The 19,560-nt window shown below is 40.7% G+C and overlaps 1 protein-coding gene across 1 annotated transcript in view; it reads right to left on the bottom strand.

Moving 5' to 3' along the window:
• Positions 1-19,560, bottom strand: part of LOC147716895 (uncharacterized) — a 476,733-nt gene that overhangs the window by 321,280 nt on the left and 135,893 nt on the right. The window contains exon 2 of the mRNA XM_086923790.1: positions 1,443-2,810. Coding sequence (XP_086779916.1) covers positions 1,443-2,810 — 1,368 coding nt within the window. The remainder of the gene's footprint in view (positions 1-1,442; positions 2,811-19,560) is intronic.

The following is a 19,560-nucleotide window of genomic DNA, read 5'->3' as shown; positions in this document are numbered from 1 at the left end:
AAAAAAATCTACTTAACCATACATCACATATTTGAACATTCTACAAATACCTGCTTCTTCTAAGATGAATGTAGTATTTTGGGACATCCATTAGAGAATTTCTTTTTGGATTTCGGGGTTTCATAAATGTACCATCCAGGCAGCATCAGGGCGCTTGATTGTCCCATAGAAAAGAGCACGTAAAGTTGTGGGGTGATTGAAATTCAGATAGATGCAATGGGTGACAGATGATCAACATTATCTGATATATCCCTGTCACCACCGCTATCACCCTCTATTGATATGGCTCTGAGCACATTTACTGATTACATAAGCATTGGGGGAGACCTGCAAACAAAAGACCAGGAGAGAGTAATGGAGCGAACGAGTGACACAGAATTCGGTATGAGCATTGTGAATGCAATTATCAGTCCAATATGCTTTTATTTTGACAGCAGAACTATCCTTTGGGTAGCTATCAAGAGTGAAGCAGATGTAGTAGTGGAAAGACATTGGGTGTAGGGGTCAACTGAACCTCAATCAGCGACTTCTTTTACTACCAAACCAAGGGTTAGCCAAGCCCTCATGTTGCCCAGCTCCATGTGTAAGTAGCCCATCCAGTCCAGGTGTTGCATGGTGGGATTGGTAGCCCTATTTTACACATAATATTTGTGTCTTTCTTGGTTTCAGCTGGAAGTGCACTGAGGTAAACCCGGTTTGAGTCTGGGCAGCAGAGGCTCGAGGTTTTAGTCTGAGCAGAAGCAATCGGTATATGAGTGCCACAAAGAAGTCCTGAAATATTCTCCTTCACATCCTTCAATGTTTGTTTTTCAACCTCTAAATAACGTCAGCCCTTTCTACGCATCTGTGATCTATTGGAACCAATCGCTTTGAAAATGAAAGCATACTTGGTGCCAAGAGGCAGTAGAAATGTTATGGTTGGAGTCATCTATACACTTCAACCATAACATCCATTGTGAGGCTGCCAATGCTTACTCTATTCCTCTCAGCATTCTTCTACCGGTGCCAGAATATTTTCAATATAAATATTGTCTCCTGAATGTCTCCGGAAATATTGTCCCATTCGACTTAATAACAGAATATCTACACCAGATGGGAAGGTATTTTTGTAAATATTTAGAACACAACATTTCTAGACAGTCTGTGAGTCTACAATGTTAGGAGTTGCTAATCTCTGAAGAAACCGTGGTATTCAGTTTTAGTGTAATTGAAAGAAATTAAGGACACACACGCACAAACACACAATGTGAACATAAGCTATTTTTACAAGGGGCTCCTGGTAATAATTCAATAACAACTGTCCTATGTGCATTGTTACTAATTGTGATACTCATTGATATACACAAGTACTTTAGATTACTCATATCTAAGGAAGGTTGATATTCTGTGCGGCATCTTCAACAATAAACCTAAACTGAAAACGACATCAATACATTTCTTACCTGTGGTAGTTGTTGCTTCTGTAACACCAGCGGCTGAAGTGCTAATCTTGGAGCTATTGATGTAGTCAACAGTTAACGTTGGACCCAGTGATACATATCTCGTAGTGGGCCAGCTCCTTTCCCCTGTTGTCTCATTTGTAGATAAAGTAGATAATACACCAGTTTCTGCACCTAATGTGCTGGCAGTTCCAGACACAGATGAACTAGTTACTACATCAGCAGATGTGCTATTCTGGACCATTGCGGATGTCAAGGTTGCATTCGATAACTTGGTGGGATGTACTGTGCTATTTCCATTATTTTCTGTGCTCTCTGTAAGTTTTGTGACAGTCTCAGAAGATGATGACATCAAGGGATTGTGGGTGAAGTTGGTGTTTGTTGTACTTTTTGGTAGGTCTGTAGTATTTCTATTTATTGTAATAGGTGACACCTGCGTTGTTCTGTTTGTGACTGCTATCGATGATGTATGTTCTGTGGTATTTACAGGTGCAGGTGTTGTGACATTTGCAGATGATGAGGAAGAAAAAAAAGCAGACGAACTGTTAGTGGTTGGGTGTGGTGATACGGCAGATGATTCCATCCCGGATGTATGGTTGATTGGAAGGGGTGTGGTGGTGGGTTTATCAAACACATTGGATGTATATTGCAGTGTTGATTCTGTTTTGGATGATTGATTGGCTGTAAGGGGTTCAGTGGTGGTTCTATTAAACCTATCTGATGTATGCTCAATTGTTGATTGTGTGCTTGCTGAGAGACTGATCTGGAGTGTAGCTGTGGGATGTTCTGACATATCAGGTGTATGCTGTGTTGCTGGCTGTGTGGTCTCTGAATTATTGTTATTTACGGCTGCAGTGCTGTTGATTCTTCCCGCCATGTCCGATGTATGCTGCACTGCTGTTGTTGGTTCTTTTCTAACTGTATGAGTGTAGATTGAAGTAGGCTCTTTTGTACTTAATGTATCTTTGTTCTGTGTGTTGCCGCGTGTCAATGATGCTGTAACTCCCAGAGTTCCATCCACATCTTTTTGGCTTGTTTTCAAGACAGTAGAAGCTGCAGTGCTGTTGATTCTTCCCACCATGTCTGATGTATGCTGCACTGCTGTTGGTGGTTCTATTTTAACTGTATGAGTGTAGTTTGAAGCAGGTTCTGTTGTACTTAATGTATCTTTGCTCTGTGTGTTGCCGCGTGTCAGTGATGCTGTAACTCCCAGAGTTTCATTCACATCTTTTTGGCTTGTTGTTTCCGAAACAGTAGACGTCACAACATTTTCTGATGGTCTTCCGGTAGGAAATGATGAAGTGCTTTCTCTGCTGGGCACCTGTCCTGACACTGGCTTTGTATTCGAAGCAGGCACAGTTGTTGATGTATCTATAAAAGAGGGATGTCAAGAAAAGTAGGTGATGATGGTAGAATAATCAAAATGCAAATCAAAACACAAAACTGATAACGATCTTGAAAATCTTATTTTGGATACTAGTCCTCATAGGAACGCACAGAAAACTAACCATGAAATGTGACACTTTTAATGTCTTGTTATGACTATTGAAAGTAAGATAAATGAAAATAGCCAACTATCTAAACCATAAACGAACTACAATAGAGGGGTTACTCATTCTACAGTGCACATGCAGGAATTCCACAGTTAGCATTTGATGTAAAGTTAGACTGCAAGGAGAAACGCTATTGGTGGATAGTCCATTCACATCCAACTTTACACCAGACCCTTAAAAGTCATGGGATGAATTTGCATCCACAGGATCTGTACCAGAGGTCATTTACATGTGCATTGGTGATACTGAACACTTGACAAGATAGATGTGGTTTCAAGGCACAGTTAGGGACTGCTCTTGCTCTAGCAAATGAGTAATTCTTCTTTAGATAGGGTTGCAATAGCATACACCATATTGTAGCTGCTCTCAGTTTAAACCATGTGGGTAACCTTCCTCTGTTGAATACCTACTCTGCTATGCTGCAACCCAATAAGGTCAACTCATAAACACGTTCATTGGGGGATTTAATTATTCATGTTTTTATGTAATACGCTGCATAATATGGTGCCCCTGGCAAAGGTAATAGAGGCTGGATTAGAATGTGTTAAACTCCTTCACTACACTTTTTCCTTGCATATACATGACACTGATTGACAGTGCTTGTTAAACCGGCAGTGGGGAAAAGAATTAAGGACACCAGAAAAAAGAAGGCAACACATAAAACAGCAAAACAAAATTTATAGAACTGACGCACTTTCAACGAAAGATTCATGAGCTAACCTAGACGTCAGAAACAGTACATAGCCCACAGATACGTATGGGACAATGCAGCTTATGCCCCAAAGGTCAACTCCAGGAACACCACAATGCCCCAGAATCCTGAAGCATGCATTAATCACTTATTCATTTTGTTTAGCTTCCTCCAACTAGCACTAGATACCAGATGATGTGACCGATTGTGTTGAGAAATCTCACCGGGAGGCATTGTAGTGCCTGATGATCGCGCAAGGGAATGCGAATTCTTTCTTGCCCACGGCTGCACGCAAGAAAAAACTCCACCACGTGGCGGTTGGCGCAGTTTTGCCAGAACTCTGCATTCCAAGGGAAATGGGGAGTGGGCAAAACCCTACAAACTCAGCCGGCAGAGCCACATTTTTCACCAACCCCTAATCCTAATGCGTATTTTCGACTCACTCTGTTGTCAGTTTTGCATTACTGGCAATTAATTAGTTAGGGGAAGGAATTGTGTGATTATGTAACTTTCTGTCCTTTTTGGGGGATTTGATGTAAAGACTACCTAATCAATAGAAATATGCTGATGAGTTCTGAAACAACTTGGGGCCAGATGTACAAACCAGTCTTCTGGTTGCAAACGCTTTGATTTGGAGTTTGTGACAGAAAAACCGCTTTTTAGCAATGTGCTAAATCTGTTACAGGAATCGTTAAACTCTTTACCAAATCCTAAAATAGATTTAGAAATGGATAAGAAATTATGCATTTGAGACAGAAAACTACTTTTAGCCGAATCCTAAAATAGGTTTAGAAATGGATACAAATAACTATTGGGAAAGAGTGTGTTGTAGGCCTCCTTTCCAAATAGTGATTTCTATCCATATATATCCATGGTTTAGGACCAAAATAGCAGTCATAGATCACTGAAAAGGTACTGACCCACAGGTTGGGGTGGTAATTCATTCATAAAAGGGAATGAGTCCCATGGGAACACGTTTCCCCTAATAAATGTTCAAAAAATTTGATTGGAGGCAGGCACTGCAAACTCTAAAGCAAACCAAAAAAATTACAAAATGAATAAATGAACTTTTCGTTTTAGAGGCAGCCCAGTTTCCTTTAAGAAAAAGAGGCTCCAATTTAATTTTTTTTTAACTTTATTGAAAAGCGATCACAGACATGGTGGCCTGCTGACCCCATCAGGCCTACATGCCTGTGATGGTATCCAATTGTAGTGAGCGCAAATTTCCAACATACCTCATTAAAATTAATGAGGTAGGTCGGATTCCGACCCACTACTATTAAGATTTGCGTCTTTAGTGTTCCTCCTGGGGTAGAGAACAAAGTTAAGCAGGATAGAGTAAAGCAATCTAGGCTAATCAAAAACTTTAAAGCAACTACTTCTAAGGATATTCCTTCTTTATGGAATAACAATTGGGGTGTAGTGTTTCATGTCATAAATTAATAGAAAATGGTAAATAGTAAATCGAATAATTGCAGAATAACTTTCAACACAATATATAATGTTCATATCTAAAGTACTAACATTTCACAAGAATAGGAAGGAAAATTTCCCAATATGAACTAAGAATTAATCAAATATAAATATTTATAGAGATCAAGAGCAGTTCAAAAAATTAGCTTCTGCATCACACATTTATTCATGGAAGATAGCTCGGATTTTAGCTACGCAATCAGACTAATTACTGAATTTGCGGGGTGTGATATTCCACATTTTGCATCTAAATTTTTTGTTTGTTTTAGAATGCCGTTCCGAAATCTTTAAAGGATTCGGTAAAAAATTGGACAGCCATGTCCTTTGTAAAACGTCGGTTTGTTCTCGAAGAGTTTAATTAACAACAAATTATACCTGCCTTACTGAAGGATGGTATATGCTATTCTGATATAAAGTAATCACTGCTGTAAACTGGAAAGGATGGACTGGCGGATGATGAAACAGGCTCAATAATGGCAAACCTGAAAGGTAATTAACAAGCATTTGCAATGCAATAGGTCTCGCAATTGCGAGATTTTTAGCTATTGGCATTGTAAATGACAATGCTTTTTAGTTATATGTTTAAAAACCTGCTTTAATAAAAGGCATTGTCAGTTACAATACCAATAAGTCAAAGTTTCAAAAAAGAGAGACCTATTGCATTGCAAATGAGTAAAAGAAAGCAGATCCCCAAGTATCGCCGCCACAAGTGTATAAACAAATTACAGAGCTTAGTAAAACAAAACCTCTAAAGTGTAAAAACGAGGACTGGAATCCACAGTTGCGCAAAACCAAGTAGTTTAAACACATCATAAGGAGTATTAAGACTTTAAGGAGCAAGAAAGACCTTTTAAAAGTGGAATACAGAAACAGTAGAATTCCCAATTTCCCAATGTGAACATATAAAATAAAATACATGAGCTAGTAAATATGTCTGTTAATCATAAAAAATTATCACAGAGCGTAGTGAAACCCTTGTAAAGAATATCCCAAACATTTGGAGCTCCAGTATGAACATATGAAAAAGATCACAGGGCGTAGTGAAAACAACTGCAAAGTGATACATAGACACTGAAGGCTCTCTCTGGATCACCAACATGTGTGATAAGCAAAATCCCAGAGAGAAGACCTAAAAGTGATCGCCGCACCAAAGAATTTATGGCTCAACGTGAGATTTGCTGATGAGTGAGATATGTTATAGGGATTATTGGGCCTGTGTGAGATGTTGAGAAGCGGAGTTTAGTTTGTCATCTGTACAAAAAACGCTGTTGGCAAAGTCAATATATCTCGCCTTTGCCCCCATCGACGTTGCTAAGATTGTAAGCCCTGCCCTGCCGTACAGCATCCCTATTTGCTATAATGCATACCTAGCTCAAAAGAATAGAGTAATTTGCCTAGAACACTGTATCACAGCAGGAGCACCTCAAATATGAGATGCGGTATATAGAAGAGTTTGGTGTGGCAGAAGGAGGTGAGATATGCAGGGCTTTGAGTGGGGCAGGTCCCTCTGGAGCTCAAACCTGGCAGTAAATGAAAACTGACATTGAAACTAGTCCCTATCAGACCTAATGTTCAGTGGCATAGCTAAGGGGGGAGTGGGCGCTTTTTTGGGGGTGGTGGCGAACACAAGGTAAGTTTTACTTGGTGGCAAACTCAGGGATCGCCCCGGGCGAAAAACGCTCTAGCTACGCCACTGCCTATGTTCATGTCCTTAACTGTACAGGTAAAACACTGATCGATTTAAGAACAATGACTGTAAAAACAGCTAAGGTATTCAGGGTCAGACTGAGCATAGAACAGCTGTAGTAAAACTATAATACATATCCCTCCATGTGTCTGTCTGTCCAACTGTCTGTTTGTCCATCTGTACACAGACACACTCACCCGTTTCCTCAAACAAAGACCGACACTGCGGCGGACTCTAGGACTGCCCTGTCCACAATTTACCAATCCGTTATCGTTCTGTCTTTTCAGAATCATGTAGCGAGTCTTTCCTATTTGTACCTAACTGTCTTACTACTGCTGTCATTAAACTGTACTATTCATATCTGTCCTGTCAGAGTCTTGAAGTGAGCGTGCCCTCTTTGTACCCAGCTGTGCTATCACTAGCATGTAGTTTGTATGTAACTGTCCTATTAGTATCATGCAGTTAACCCGCCCTATTTTTATCGTACTATCAGTATGGCGCAGTGAGCGGTCCATATTTGTACCTAACTATCCTGTTAGTGCCATATGTGTACTGGTCTGCCCTCTTAGTATTATGTGATATTTGTAGTTAACTGTCCTATAACTGTTTTGGTTAGCATGTCCTATTAGCACCTCACAGTCCTATTAGAGTCATTTAGTTAGCACACTGTATTTGTATGTAACTGTCCTATTAGAATCAATATCTTGGAGTGTTCTAATAAGATCATGTAGTTAGCTGCTCTGCTCACTGCCCCACGCCGTCGATTTGTTTTATTTACCATGTGTGTGCCCATCTGTGTTTTGCGGCGCCCCCACAAGCATTTATCCAGCCCAGCCAGTACAGGTCCCATGGGCGTTTCTCTGTTTCTATATAATCCATAAAGTTAAAAGGATTTACTTTGGGTCCCACCATTTGCAATTGATATATAAAGAACCCAGAACGGGTAACTGTGTAATATTGTAATGTGCAGCTGTGGGACTTTTTTTGGCTTCTGTGGGCCTGTGTTATGGTCCAATGTGTCAGGTTTTACTGTTGATTTCCTGATAATAAAACAGATATTACTGGCAGGAAGCTGAAGCTCAGCAGTGTTTCATGCCTGGCGAACACTTATTCAGCGCCTCTACACAAGGCCAAAACTGCCCAATTTGTAAACATTGCTGCTTTTCTTTGTCATTTGCTACATCACCAGTAGGGGGCACTTTTATTTTGGTACCAGGGCCTATTTTCTTTCCCAGTTCACCCCTGTGTGTCTCTCTGTAATGTGTGTGTCCACACATATTCACTCATTCTCCATCTCTTGAACGCGAGCATGTGTGTGTGTGTATAGATCGTGAGCGACACAGATAAATATATATGCTCAAATAAGTATGGATTTGTTGTGTGTGTGTTTATACATAGATATATATGTACCCATACATCCTTGTAAGAGACAGTGAGAAAGGGCGTGTGAGCATGTATGGTTTCTGAGTCTATGCTCTGGCCTTGGAGATGTAAGTGTTTACTTGCGCATCTCTCCCTTCATGAGTCTCTGCTCCGTTGTCCTGCCTCCCAGTCTGCCTCGACTGACCTCATTTAGTGAGGTACCCCCACTAGGCCCTCACTGGGGCACCCCCACAAGGCCCCCACCAGACCACTTCTGAAGTCGCCCAAGCCAGGATTGCATAAGTCCCGGGGCTTGTAAAACATGAAATCGAGAGGCACCTCTTTTATCAGACAGCTCCCAAAAGCTTGTCTATCCTTTATTGGGTGCTAGGTGTCTGTTTTAGGAGATCCCACAAAAGCTGTTAAAAAGTGAATTCGAGTTTGCCATTAAGAAAAAGCAAAAAAAAGGAAACTGATTACGGGGAATAGATTCATATTAGGAACTTCGCATCAGAGAATATTCCGAAGGGTCGATTCGATTGGAGTCACACCTTTTACCGGCATATGTGAAAGCGCCAAGAGGTTATTTACTTTGTTTTTAGCACTCTATAAGAGCTTTCATGAAACCAAAACGTAATAAACGAGCACTGGTTTGCGGTGGTGGGACACGACGAAAGCCTCTCAGAGAAGGGGGGCTCGAGCGTGAGGCAAGGACACAACTTGAGGAGACGCTGTTCGCATGTGCTGCAACGCTAGACAAGTGGGCGGGGTCTAAGGGAGACAGAACGGTCACCAACCCCACTTCCAAAGAAACCCGACAGAAAACCAACGACAATAGATCTCGCAAACGAGCCGCCCATGGGCTGCAACTCAGGCAAGACCTAAAAACGACAGACAGAGAAGGACAGCATGCCGTGGGGGTTGAGAGGGAAAACACATGAGAAGAATGGGGATTAATACTAGAGTGTAGGACTATAAATGAAGGAAAAATACATAAGATGCATTTTGAGTACTTTAACATGAGGGAAAGCTTTAAATTAAACAGTTATCACCATGTAGGCTGGTGGGTAGCGTGATCATTTGATGAATTGTGAATAAACATTTGAACTCTAGGAAAAGAGTAAAAGTACTACAATTACTAGATGAATATGATGGGAATGCTTTTAACTTCCAAACTCAAATGTAAATGGATCAACTATAATGTGTATATTACATGGGTGTTATTTTGTGTAACTAAATGTGTGAGACGTAAGGTTATACCATGTTCTAGTGACAAAATAAGTTGGTCACTTACACTGTGCCTTATGCTTTAGGGAGACTTTTTCATGTATTACCTAGTTTCTTTGTTGATAAATTAACTCACTAAGAGGGTCGGAGGCAGAGTCAGCCTCTATACAGTGGGAAGCAGCTTGTCTGAGCCTTGCGGATGCCCTGGGGGTTTCCTCCTTGATAGGGCAGCTAACCCTCCTCCTGGTTGTACGTTGTTACAACGCATGCTTTTACCACGCATGCTGTTACAACACAAGTTTTACAACGCAAGCCATTACAACGCATTGCTTTGGGGGGTGCTGGATAGTGAATAGTTTAATTTACTATTCCAACTCCAGTCCCCGTGGATAGTAGGGAAGGTGTTGGATAGTTAATTAAACTATTACTTATCCTAGAGCGCCCCCCAGTGCAATGCGTTGTAATGGTTTTCGTTGTAAAACCTGCGTTGTAAAAGCACTGCGTGGTAAAAATTGCATGGTAAAGGATGTTTCCCCTCCTCCTCCGGAGGATCAGAGGAGACAGACTCTATTGGGGAGCACAGATGGCCGCACCAGATGGGGCAAACCATGACCTGACCACTGTCCCTGAGGTGGGGCCCGCAGTAGCACTGAGCAACCAAAATGGCGGCTGCGCTTGATTTCGGACTGTACAGTCTTAAAGAGCTGCCTGAACATCAAATGAATGAAGACAACAGTGGTCCCATGCACAAGAGAAATAAGAGCACAGAATAAATATAGACACATTGGAAGCTATATTAAGTACTGACTTGTCCAGCCGGACAGAGGTCCATTTTTTACTTTAAACAACAAATGTTTTGAAAGAATACCTTCAACAATTCCTTAGAGAAGGGCACAAGCCTGTACCCAAACATATACAAATTGGCATAGTGAGGAAAGTGGTCAGAGAATAGAACAGAGTTTTTAGGCAGAAGCTGTTGTTTTCTGTAGATATTACTGTGATAGAAATTCCATTTAACACCATTACTAGCCTAATATAGCAATTTGCATATTTCACAGTATATGTTGTTTTAAATGTCGATGGTGTTTCAATCCCATTTAAAGAATCACAGGGATCATCATCAGGACAGAATAATGCCTAAATATTACAAGCCATGATAGCCAAGGGGATCAGCCTGACCACAGTGGGTGCCGGCCAGGTAGAGAACGGCGTGTTTTTAGATCCAGGATCGTAACGATCAAGGTATTGAGTTCTGAGTATTAATGGGGGAACGGGGATCAGTCTCCCAATGTGGCAACGGCCAAGAAAGCTATCGCAGCCCATTGACAAGGCTCCTTCCCCACGCGACCGAGCATACCGCTGGCGCGCCTTTAGTATCATCTCCCGAACATCGGGAGACTGATCCCCGTTCACCCATTAATACTCGGAACTCAATACCTTGATCATTCCGATCCTGGATCTAAAAACGTGTATGAAAGGTATTGGGTCAAGGAAGGACAGAGGGGATAATAGCTGGGTAGTATTGCACAGAGATTGAAAAACAAAAGATTAAAATACATATGTGTGCTCAACACATCATTTATGTTTGTGAAGCACATATTCACCAGAGGGGGCCTTGACATTGAATAAAAATGTTGTTATCCAACTCAACGGCACTAATTATATCGACCAAAGAAAGAAACAAGCATTTGCAATGCAATAGGTCTCGCATTTACGCAAGTTTGAGCTACTGACATTGCAAATGACAATGCCTTTTATTTTTGTTTTCATTTTTAAAACATAAATAAAATGCATTGCCAATTTAAAATGCCAATAGCTTAAACTTGAGTAAATGCGAGACCTATTGCCATGCAAATGCTTGCTTTTATATTTAAAAATACAATAACAGGCGTGGTCAGTTGGTGGCACCTTCAATAAGCTAGCAAACTCACTAAAATAATTAACAGTATCTTTTACAAGTAGGTATAAATAAAGTCTGTGCAATATGTTAAAAGCTGGGCAAACAAGGTTTTCCGAGCTCCAGATAGTCTGGCATCCATTATGTGATTAAAGCCAGAAAGGCTTCCCCTATATCACAGGGTGGTTACCAAGGATGGCAGGTTTACCATATAATAACATGAGAAAGAACTTCATATTGTATAATATGCATCAACTGTTTTTACGTTAAGTGGACAAGGATATCAATGCAATGCTAGGCTTGGTTTTGATCAACTGTTAAGTGTGAGTAAATATTTGTAATATTACAATTGTATTATATTTTGAGGATATATATATTTATATATTATTAAGTCTAAGTAAATGACCTATGTGGTTTTGATTGCGAATTACCATTATTTTGGATTCTGTACATTTAGATCAGTTTTTTTGATTTCCTTACTAAGATTTTGTATTGTTTGCAAAACATGAAAGAAGTGCCTAAAACAGTGGGCGAAGTTCCCTATGACTTATTAAATGAGGTCACACGTTTGCAGAGAGAAGTCAGGTTAAAACTATTTTTCAAGGTACAGACATTTGCACGCATCTGAAAACATCCCTACAGAGGAAATGAGTGAACCTCAATCCTCAGCAGTCTAAAAACTCATATGCCTCTGACAGAAAAAGCAAAACATGTCTGCACCAGACTCCAGATAAACAGTACCTAGGATCTCAATTACAATACTTTAGTTGCCTTCTATAGACCAAACTTCAAAAGCAGTGGCCTCTCCTGAACAGGGCAAAATAATTACACATTTCAGTAAAAAGGATAATACGGACAGTCTCTAAACGGCGACAGGCTAAATTAATGAAGGCATTGGGGGCTACTTTTCGTGAGCTGACTGTGAGCGCAGTAACCTGCATTTGTTTCTGATCAGACCATGGGGTTTGCACATTCCTGATGAACGCAAAGGGAAATCAAGGACGCCTGCCGGGAGCAAACAGGACAGTAACAAGGAAGAGAGGGAGGGGGTGCAAACATGGAGCACAGGCTGCAAATGAAAACAAGCAGCTCAAGAGCAGTGGTGGGGACGGGCACAGGAATAAAGCTGCCATCCTGTGTGCCGCTGCTCGCTCCCGCAAGCAAAACGCTGTGGGAGTGAACCTTTGCAAAAGAGGTGGGACATGCACCTGCCTTTAGCTATTTGCAGGCTGCGATAACGAAATGACACAGCAACAACCAACCCAATGTGTTGGGGGGTGGTCAGAACCACAAAAAGTAATTTAGAGTGCTTACAGGAAGCCTTGCAAAGCAGCACATGCGCGCTGGCTCAGGCTCGACCTAAAAAGAATGAGTGGCTACACCAAGATTAAAATTTATGATCAGGGTGAGCGCACCAATGTTGAGGGAGCTGTCACTGCACTGGTGGGGTTTGGGTGCCATTCAGACATGAGATTCAACTGGGACAAATCCACTGTCTTTCCATTATATATTTCACTCGCACTGAGAAATTGGTACAGCCATACACTGGGAACGATCACGTTCCAATATCTTGGTTCAGGGCCAACCATACTGAAGTGGAGCTGATTGGGGCCAACATTAAGGCGATGCTTGCTGCTCTGCGTAGCTCTACTCAGTTTTGGTTCACTCTCTCATTGTCCGTAATAGGAAGGCTCGCTTTGTCAAATTACTGCTCCTCTACTACTTTGCTTCCCTGCCAGTACACCTCACTAAACCCTTTTCAAAGAAGTGAATATTCTACACACACAGCTCATGGTAAGCCATTGTATTGCCCTGAGTAAAATGCGTCTCCCTACAGACGAGGTGGGCCTTGTGGCACCTGATATGGAGCTCTATTATCTCATGTCTCAATTGAATTGGGCAGCGCTGTGGCGCCACGTGCTCTGGAGGGACGGTGCCCAGCCACTGCATTTTGCCTCTAAACGGGGTGTCTTGACGGCCATTCTCCTCACACCGCGCCACATTTTTATGCAGGGGCAGAGGTTCCCATATTGATTGCATTGGCCCGAGCGCTCCAATAGACAAAGCCTAAACTTCCCTGTGCCAAAGACGTTCCACTATCAACACTACCTCATCTCTTGAACATTGGGAGACTGGACTAGGTTGCAAGACTGGGAACAAAGGGGCATGACAAATATCGGGGTCTGGCTTTCCAATGGCTAACTGCGCGACTTCCAGGCCCTGATAGCTGAGTACGAAACCTCCCCACACCAATTCCTTTTATATGGTGCAGTGGCAGGGGCTATTATACAAACGTAGGTTGCCATGGGAGCAGACCCCTCTGAGCACAATTGTTTAAAAAATATCTGCACTATTTGCAGCCAGATTCCTGCAATCACGCTTTTATCCTGATTTCTGATTTCTTAAGCTAAGCATGATCTTACATCCTGTGGAACTGCTGGATTGCTTACATAAGTTGAGACCTGTTGAACAGGGACTGGGACAAAGTTCTTTGCTATACCACTCACACCTTTCACAATGCCTGCTTCCAATTAATCCAATATTATTACTAGTATATTTGACCCCTAAACAACTTAACAGGATATTCCTTGGGCTCCAGACAGCATGTCCCAGATGCCAACTAAGGGCACGAAAAATCATAAAAATGTTACTAGACCTGCAGGTCTATTAACTTGAATAATCTACCCAACCTAACTGTAATGTACTTGACCCGTGAACTGGTCTCAAATTGTCTGATCCTAGGCAAATATTTTGCCTATGTAGCTGCCTTTTTCTTTATTATCACACAACATAGCACCTTCAAATATGCAACTTCACTATTTCTGCTGTGCAAAAAAACTTTTTATTTACTAAACTAAACGTTTGCTCCGTGTATAACAACAATTGAGTCCATACATATGTTACACATGACCTGTGGCTTACCTCTTTGGACCAGACCTACAACCGTTTTTTGCGGGCACAAACAGGAAATCGGCCCGTTTGCGACCGCTAATAGGGTAGTGGTATGTACAAACACTATTTTGCAAATAGGTGACTTGCAAAATAATGTTTGCGAGTTGCTGTTAGGAAGAGGCATGCCGAGGTTGTCTTTTCCTAGTAGCGAGTCAGAATGGCATGTACCATTGTTTTGGTCGCAAAACACTCGAAGTTTACCATCTACCCTTTGTGAATGGGTCCAAAAATATTTTTAAGAGCAGGCAGTGGTTCCACTGGTTGCCCTTAAAAAATAAAATCGAAAATGTTCATTTTTTTAAAACTCATCCCGTTTTCCATTATGGAAAACAGGCTGCATTTGAAAAACAAAAGTTGCTTTATTGAAAAATGAAACATAGACATGGGGGTCTGTCCCCAGCAGGCCACCATCCGTATTTTTGCAGGCCATTCATAATGGGTTGCAAATAGCGACCGGACTAATGAATATTAACGAGGCAGGTCCTCTTCAACCCATTTGAGAATCGCAAACAGTGTATCAGACAATGTTGTCCAATCCATTTTGCAAGTTGCAGATTGTGAGTCACACAACGTTGGAAATTTGCGACTCGCAAAATAGAATGGTTGTATATATGCCCCTTAATTCACTAATATCACCGTCATCTAGGCAGGAGCAGTAATAATTACCAGTTCATGTTTAAAACTCACTAAAGCATTAAGTGGTAGTGCACTGCCATTTATAGAAATCATATTTTGCATTTAAATGGTAAAAAAACTTTCCCACTAACATGCAGTTTCACTGATAATAGCGTATAAACAATGTTTGGAAATTGGATTTCAGCAAAAATATTTTACGTTTGCACATCACCAAGTAAAGTGTTCTAATTTGCTTTGTGCCTATAATATAATAATTCACAGCAGGATTACAAAAATGTGTCTTCGTAACTAATGAAATATATTCAAACTGTTTGATCAGTTCACTTAGCTATTTCAGTGTTGTATTAGAAACAAGCCTGACATCTTACAGCCTTTCATTTCCCATGCATTGCACAGTTCAATTGTAACACAGCTCACTTTTCAAAGTTCTCTTACTTCAGTCACAGAAAAATAAATGAAGAAAGACAAACTGGCTTTTGACCTCTGACTCTGAAAGCCAACAAATGTGACAAGATTACAAGATTTAAAGGCATCTTTACTGCGCTTTCACTTTGTGAGCAATAAAGATGCCTTTAAATCTTGTTATCTTGTCACATTTGATCCACTTTCAGAGACAGGAGTCAAAAGTCAGTTCCACAGAAGTTAGAGGATTTTCATCTTGCCAGAAAGGGCGAGTGGTCCCTAAAAATAGCTCATCCATCCGGATTTAATCTTGCTAGACAATGTGAGTGTGCAAGTGGATTTTTCAAGCCCTGAAACTGGGTGATGCTGATTTCTACCACATGGTATGGGACTGTCCAACCCTCGTCAATGTTGCCAAATGTTACAACCAAGACAAAGGCACCGTCTGTCTATTGAGGATCATTTCCCAACCCCCATGCCAGAATTATCACCTCCAAGTTTGAGACCAGGCTTTTGTCCTGGCACACCAACACATCTCTGTCAGGACCCTTTATACAAGGATGGGGCAGAACCTGTCCAAATGTGTGGAATGTGAGAGTGTCCTTATGAAACCGGGACCTCCGAGGGGTCGAAGCAGGCCTGACCAGGCACAAGCATATGACCTTATATTACGAGAGAGCCCATTTGTAGCTGCAGACGGTCTCCTCTTCCCTCTCCAGACGAAGTCTCTACAGACGAGGATTGAGACATTATTTATCCGACCTTGTTCCCTAGCCACATACACACTACATTGTGCTTCACAGTACACCAGCAGAGATCCTGTGTATTTCGCTTCTTGTCCCGCCACCGCACAGCCTCCCTCCCAGTTTTATTATCCCCATGCTGTTGACTGCAAATATGCCCTGGTGACACAGCAGCCTGTTTGTTCATTATCTTGAGTTTCCTGCACTTCAACCCCTCCTTTCCTGCAATTATTCATTTATATTGGTGGGACTCAATCACATTCCTTATTATGTGACTGGAATAGATGCCATTACCTGTACATATGCATGTCACCTATTAGACCATAATACACCTAAGCAGATATATGTATCATTTTACAGTGTAATTATCAGATGCCCTGAAATGTGCCAAGATTGAAACTGTACTCCCATGAATCTAATTAAATCTAATTCTGAATACTGCAAGAAAAACGTCCAACTAATCACCAAAGCATAGTAGCGCAATAACAGATATCCATCTAGGAAGTATTTGACCAAAAATCCATCAGGTAATAGTTATTTTTTAATTGACCTTCCACCATAATCTGTTAGTTAGGGACTCGGCTTCCAGTATGTTAACATAATCAATACATCAAGTAGCAGTGAAACTAATGACGTTTGATTGGGGTTCACTGACAGAAACAGAATTTACTTTGGAGAGAGAAATTCAAAGTAAAGAGTTTTAAAAAGTTCATATGCAATTTAGCATATCAACATACGGGATTGTTTATTACATTATTCATTATTAAAAAGTCACAAAAGCTTTATAATTAAATTTGCACTTTAATAGGAACAGTGGTTAGGAAACAGAAGAAACATATTAGCTATATATGGATAAATATTCCTATCTGGGACAAACTCAAGGGAATATATTTTCTATTAAATGAACGCCCTAAATTTATGATTGAGAAACAATTACTATGTAAAATAGATACGTCCGGCAAGATAATAAATAGCTTATGATACTGAAAATTATAGAACAGGAATGATATTGATTTATTTTCACCATAGAAAAAAATATATTGCTCTAAACTGGACATGGACATTTTACAAGTCTCACATATGGAGACTGGAATATACTTAGAACAGGTAGAACTATTTGGAAAATATAAAGATATCAAAGGAGAATTGATAATCCAGACATTTTACAAACTGAGATTTTGGATGTCAATGAGAGGATTCATAGTTGTTTATTTTATAAAGCATTAAAATTAACCATTTAGGCCCCTATTACAAGTCTGCCACTACACTGGCGGTCCGACAGCCCAATTACGACCTGAGCAGTTTGACCACCCTGGGACCGCCAGCTCCGCAGAGTGGCGGCAGCAGCCAAAGGCCGCAATATGCTTGGCTGCACAGCCACGGTCCCGCTAGCATTGTACTAGTTTCCTCTATGCAAGGGTTTTCATGGCAGTTCCAGCACCATGAAAACCCCGGCAGAGAGGAAACAAAGAGCCCTGTGCCTCACACATATGTGGATGTACACAACAGGGCATTAGATGCTCCCCTGTGTACATGCACATAGGTTCCTGTATGGCATTGACTTTAAAAGTCCATGCCTTGCAGGAACCTTGTAGAGCGTTCCCAATGCGGTGACTTTTTCAAAGGCACCACCCCCTTTAAAAGAGGTACCGAGATGGGAGCGCCATGCAGTTCGCCTGCCAGGCGAAGGGGCGACCTTTGGTGGAGTGTTGGCATGGCGGTTTGAGCCGCTGCGCTACCGCTCTGCTGAAAAGTTGTAATTGGCCCCTAAGTGTAAGGCTTAAGGCCCAGATGGACAACTAGCTAAATCTTATCATGCATTAGTATAGAATTGATCGCAATGATTGTTATACTTTTTAAGGGCATTTTGTAAGGTCAAGTGTTACATCAATCTTGGTGAAATACACATGACACTTTTGCTTAAGGATAAGCCATAACATTAAATCTGATCTTCCTCTCATCAGTTAGTGAATGTAGACAAAGTCTTTTAAAGATCTAAGAAAATATGCAGAGTAGAGTAATCCAATATATAATACCTTCACCGAAAACAATGTTTTTAGCATGTACGGTCCCATTCTCACAGATATGGCTTATGTGCACACTTCTTGAATTAACACAGACACAGGCATTATCTCTAGTGATATAGTATTGAGCACAACAGGCATTTGAAAGGGTAATTTGATCTTTTCTATGGCTGTTTTAATAAAGAAAGACCTTAACAAAGGCTTTCTGAGCATTATTAAACTATTATGCTTGGATTTCCAAGGAAAGTGTTAGGAAAAGGTTAACTAGAGTTCTGGTCATTATAAGAGGAACCTGGTAGGAGCATTTATTTATTTATGTATTTATAAAGTTTTATATAGTGCGAACAAGATCCCAAAGGATATCAGAGCACTTTACAAAAGGATGGAAGGAAGGTTATAAATACAGTAACAACATCAGCATCCTTCTCATCTATACTTTAGACCATTTTCCTAAAGCACCTAGCTGCATGAGTGCACTACTATATTGAAATTCAAAGTATCAGGCATAATGACTGCATTGTTACACTATGGCTATGTACTGTAGGTGCATGAAATTAGATAAGCATATTTTCAAAGCAATACATTGTCTGTCTAAAAAGAAGAGAAGATACAATGCCACAGCCTCTCTGGAAGGTTAATTACATGAATAATATTTGTATAAAATGTTTCTATCTTCTGATAAAAAGTAATTGACAATACTGTAAAAATTTTCTAAACAGGCTATGATTCATTAAATGAGAGATTAAAAAAAGTGGAAGTAGTAACTCTGATTAGATTAGTTATAAAGTGATCTGAATATCCACTCATGAATCTGTCTTCAAAGGTAGGGTGAGGGGTTGCTGATGGAAATGAAGCTGTGGTATTAGTCATCATTATTGAAATATATTAAAAATTAAGAAAACCCTGATTTTAAAATTGATACAATCATTAGACTCCATAGCTCTTTAGACTCTGCAACTGTCTTTGACCTATATAAATCAACTCTAATTACCATATCATCAGAGTGACCATAGCTGAAATATGACACATATGTTGCAGGAACCTTTGATCTAACCATCTAAGTGAAACCAAGCAAAGCAAGTGTAACAACATATACTTTATTGTAGATGCAGGTCTAGGTATCCCAGATATCCCACTCGATCAAGATTGCATCCCTGTTCCTGACTCCTCGCACTGCTGACCAACCTGGTAGAGACAAAGTTTTAACACACAACTACAGAAATAGCAGGGAGACATGGACACCCAACACCACCACCCCCATCACTGCTGCCACAGCCTCCACTACAACAGCACTACAAATGATTGTAAATCACACACCTATCTCCTGTAGATGTAATCAACAAACATTAGCAGAGGTCAGGAGATGCAACAAAATGAAGAACCAGGATGTAGCTGAATTCACAATAGGAACAATCCCAGCAGGCAAACAGTAGTGCACATAAAAAGCAAGCTGTGATGAGCTTTTCATCACAAA

The sequence above is a fragment of the Lissotriton vulgaris genome, chromosome 5 (genome assembly GCF_964263255.1).
Source record: "Lissotriton vulgaris chromosome 5, aLisVul1.2, whole genome shotgun sequence".
NCBI classification, from domain to species: domain Eukaryota; kingdom Metazoa; phylum Chordata; class Amphibia; order Caudata; family Salamandridae; genus Lissotriton; species Lissotriton vulgaris.
This window is presented reverse-complemented; position numbering and strand designations above follow the sequence as displayed.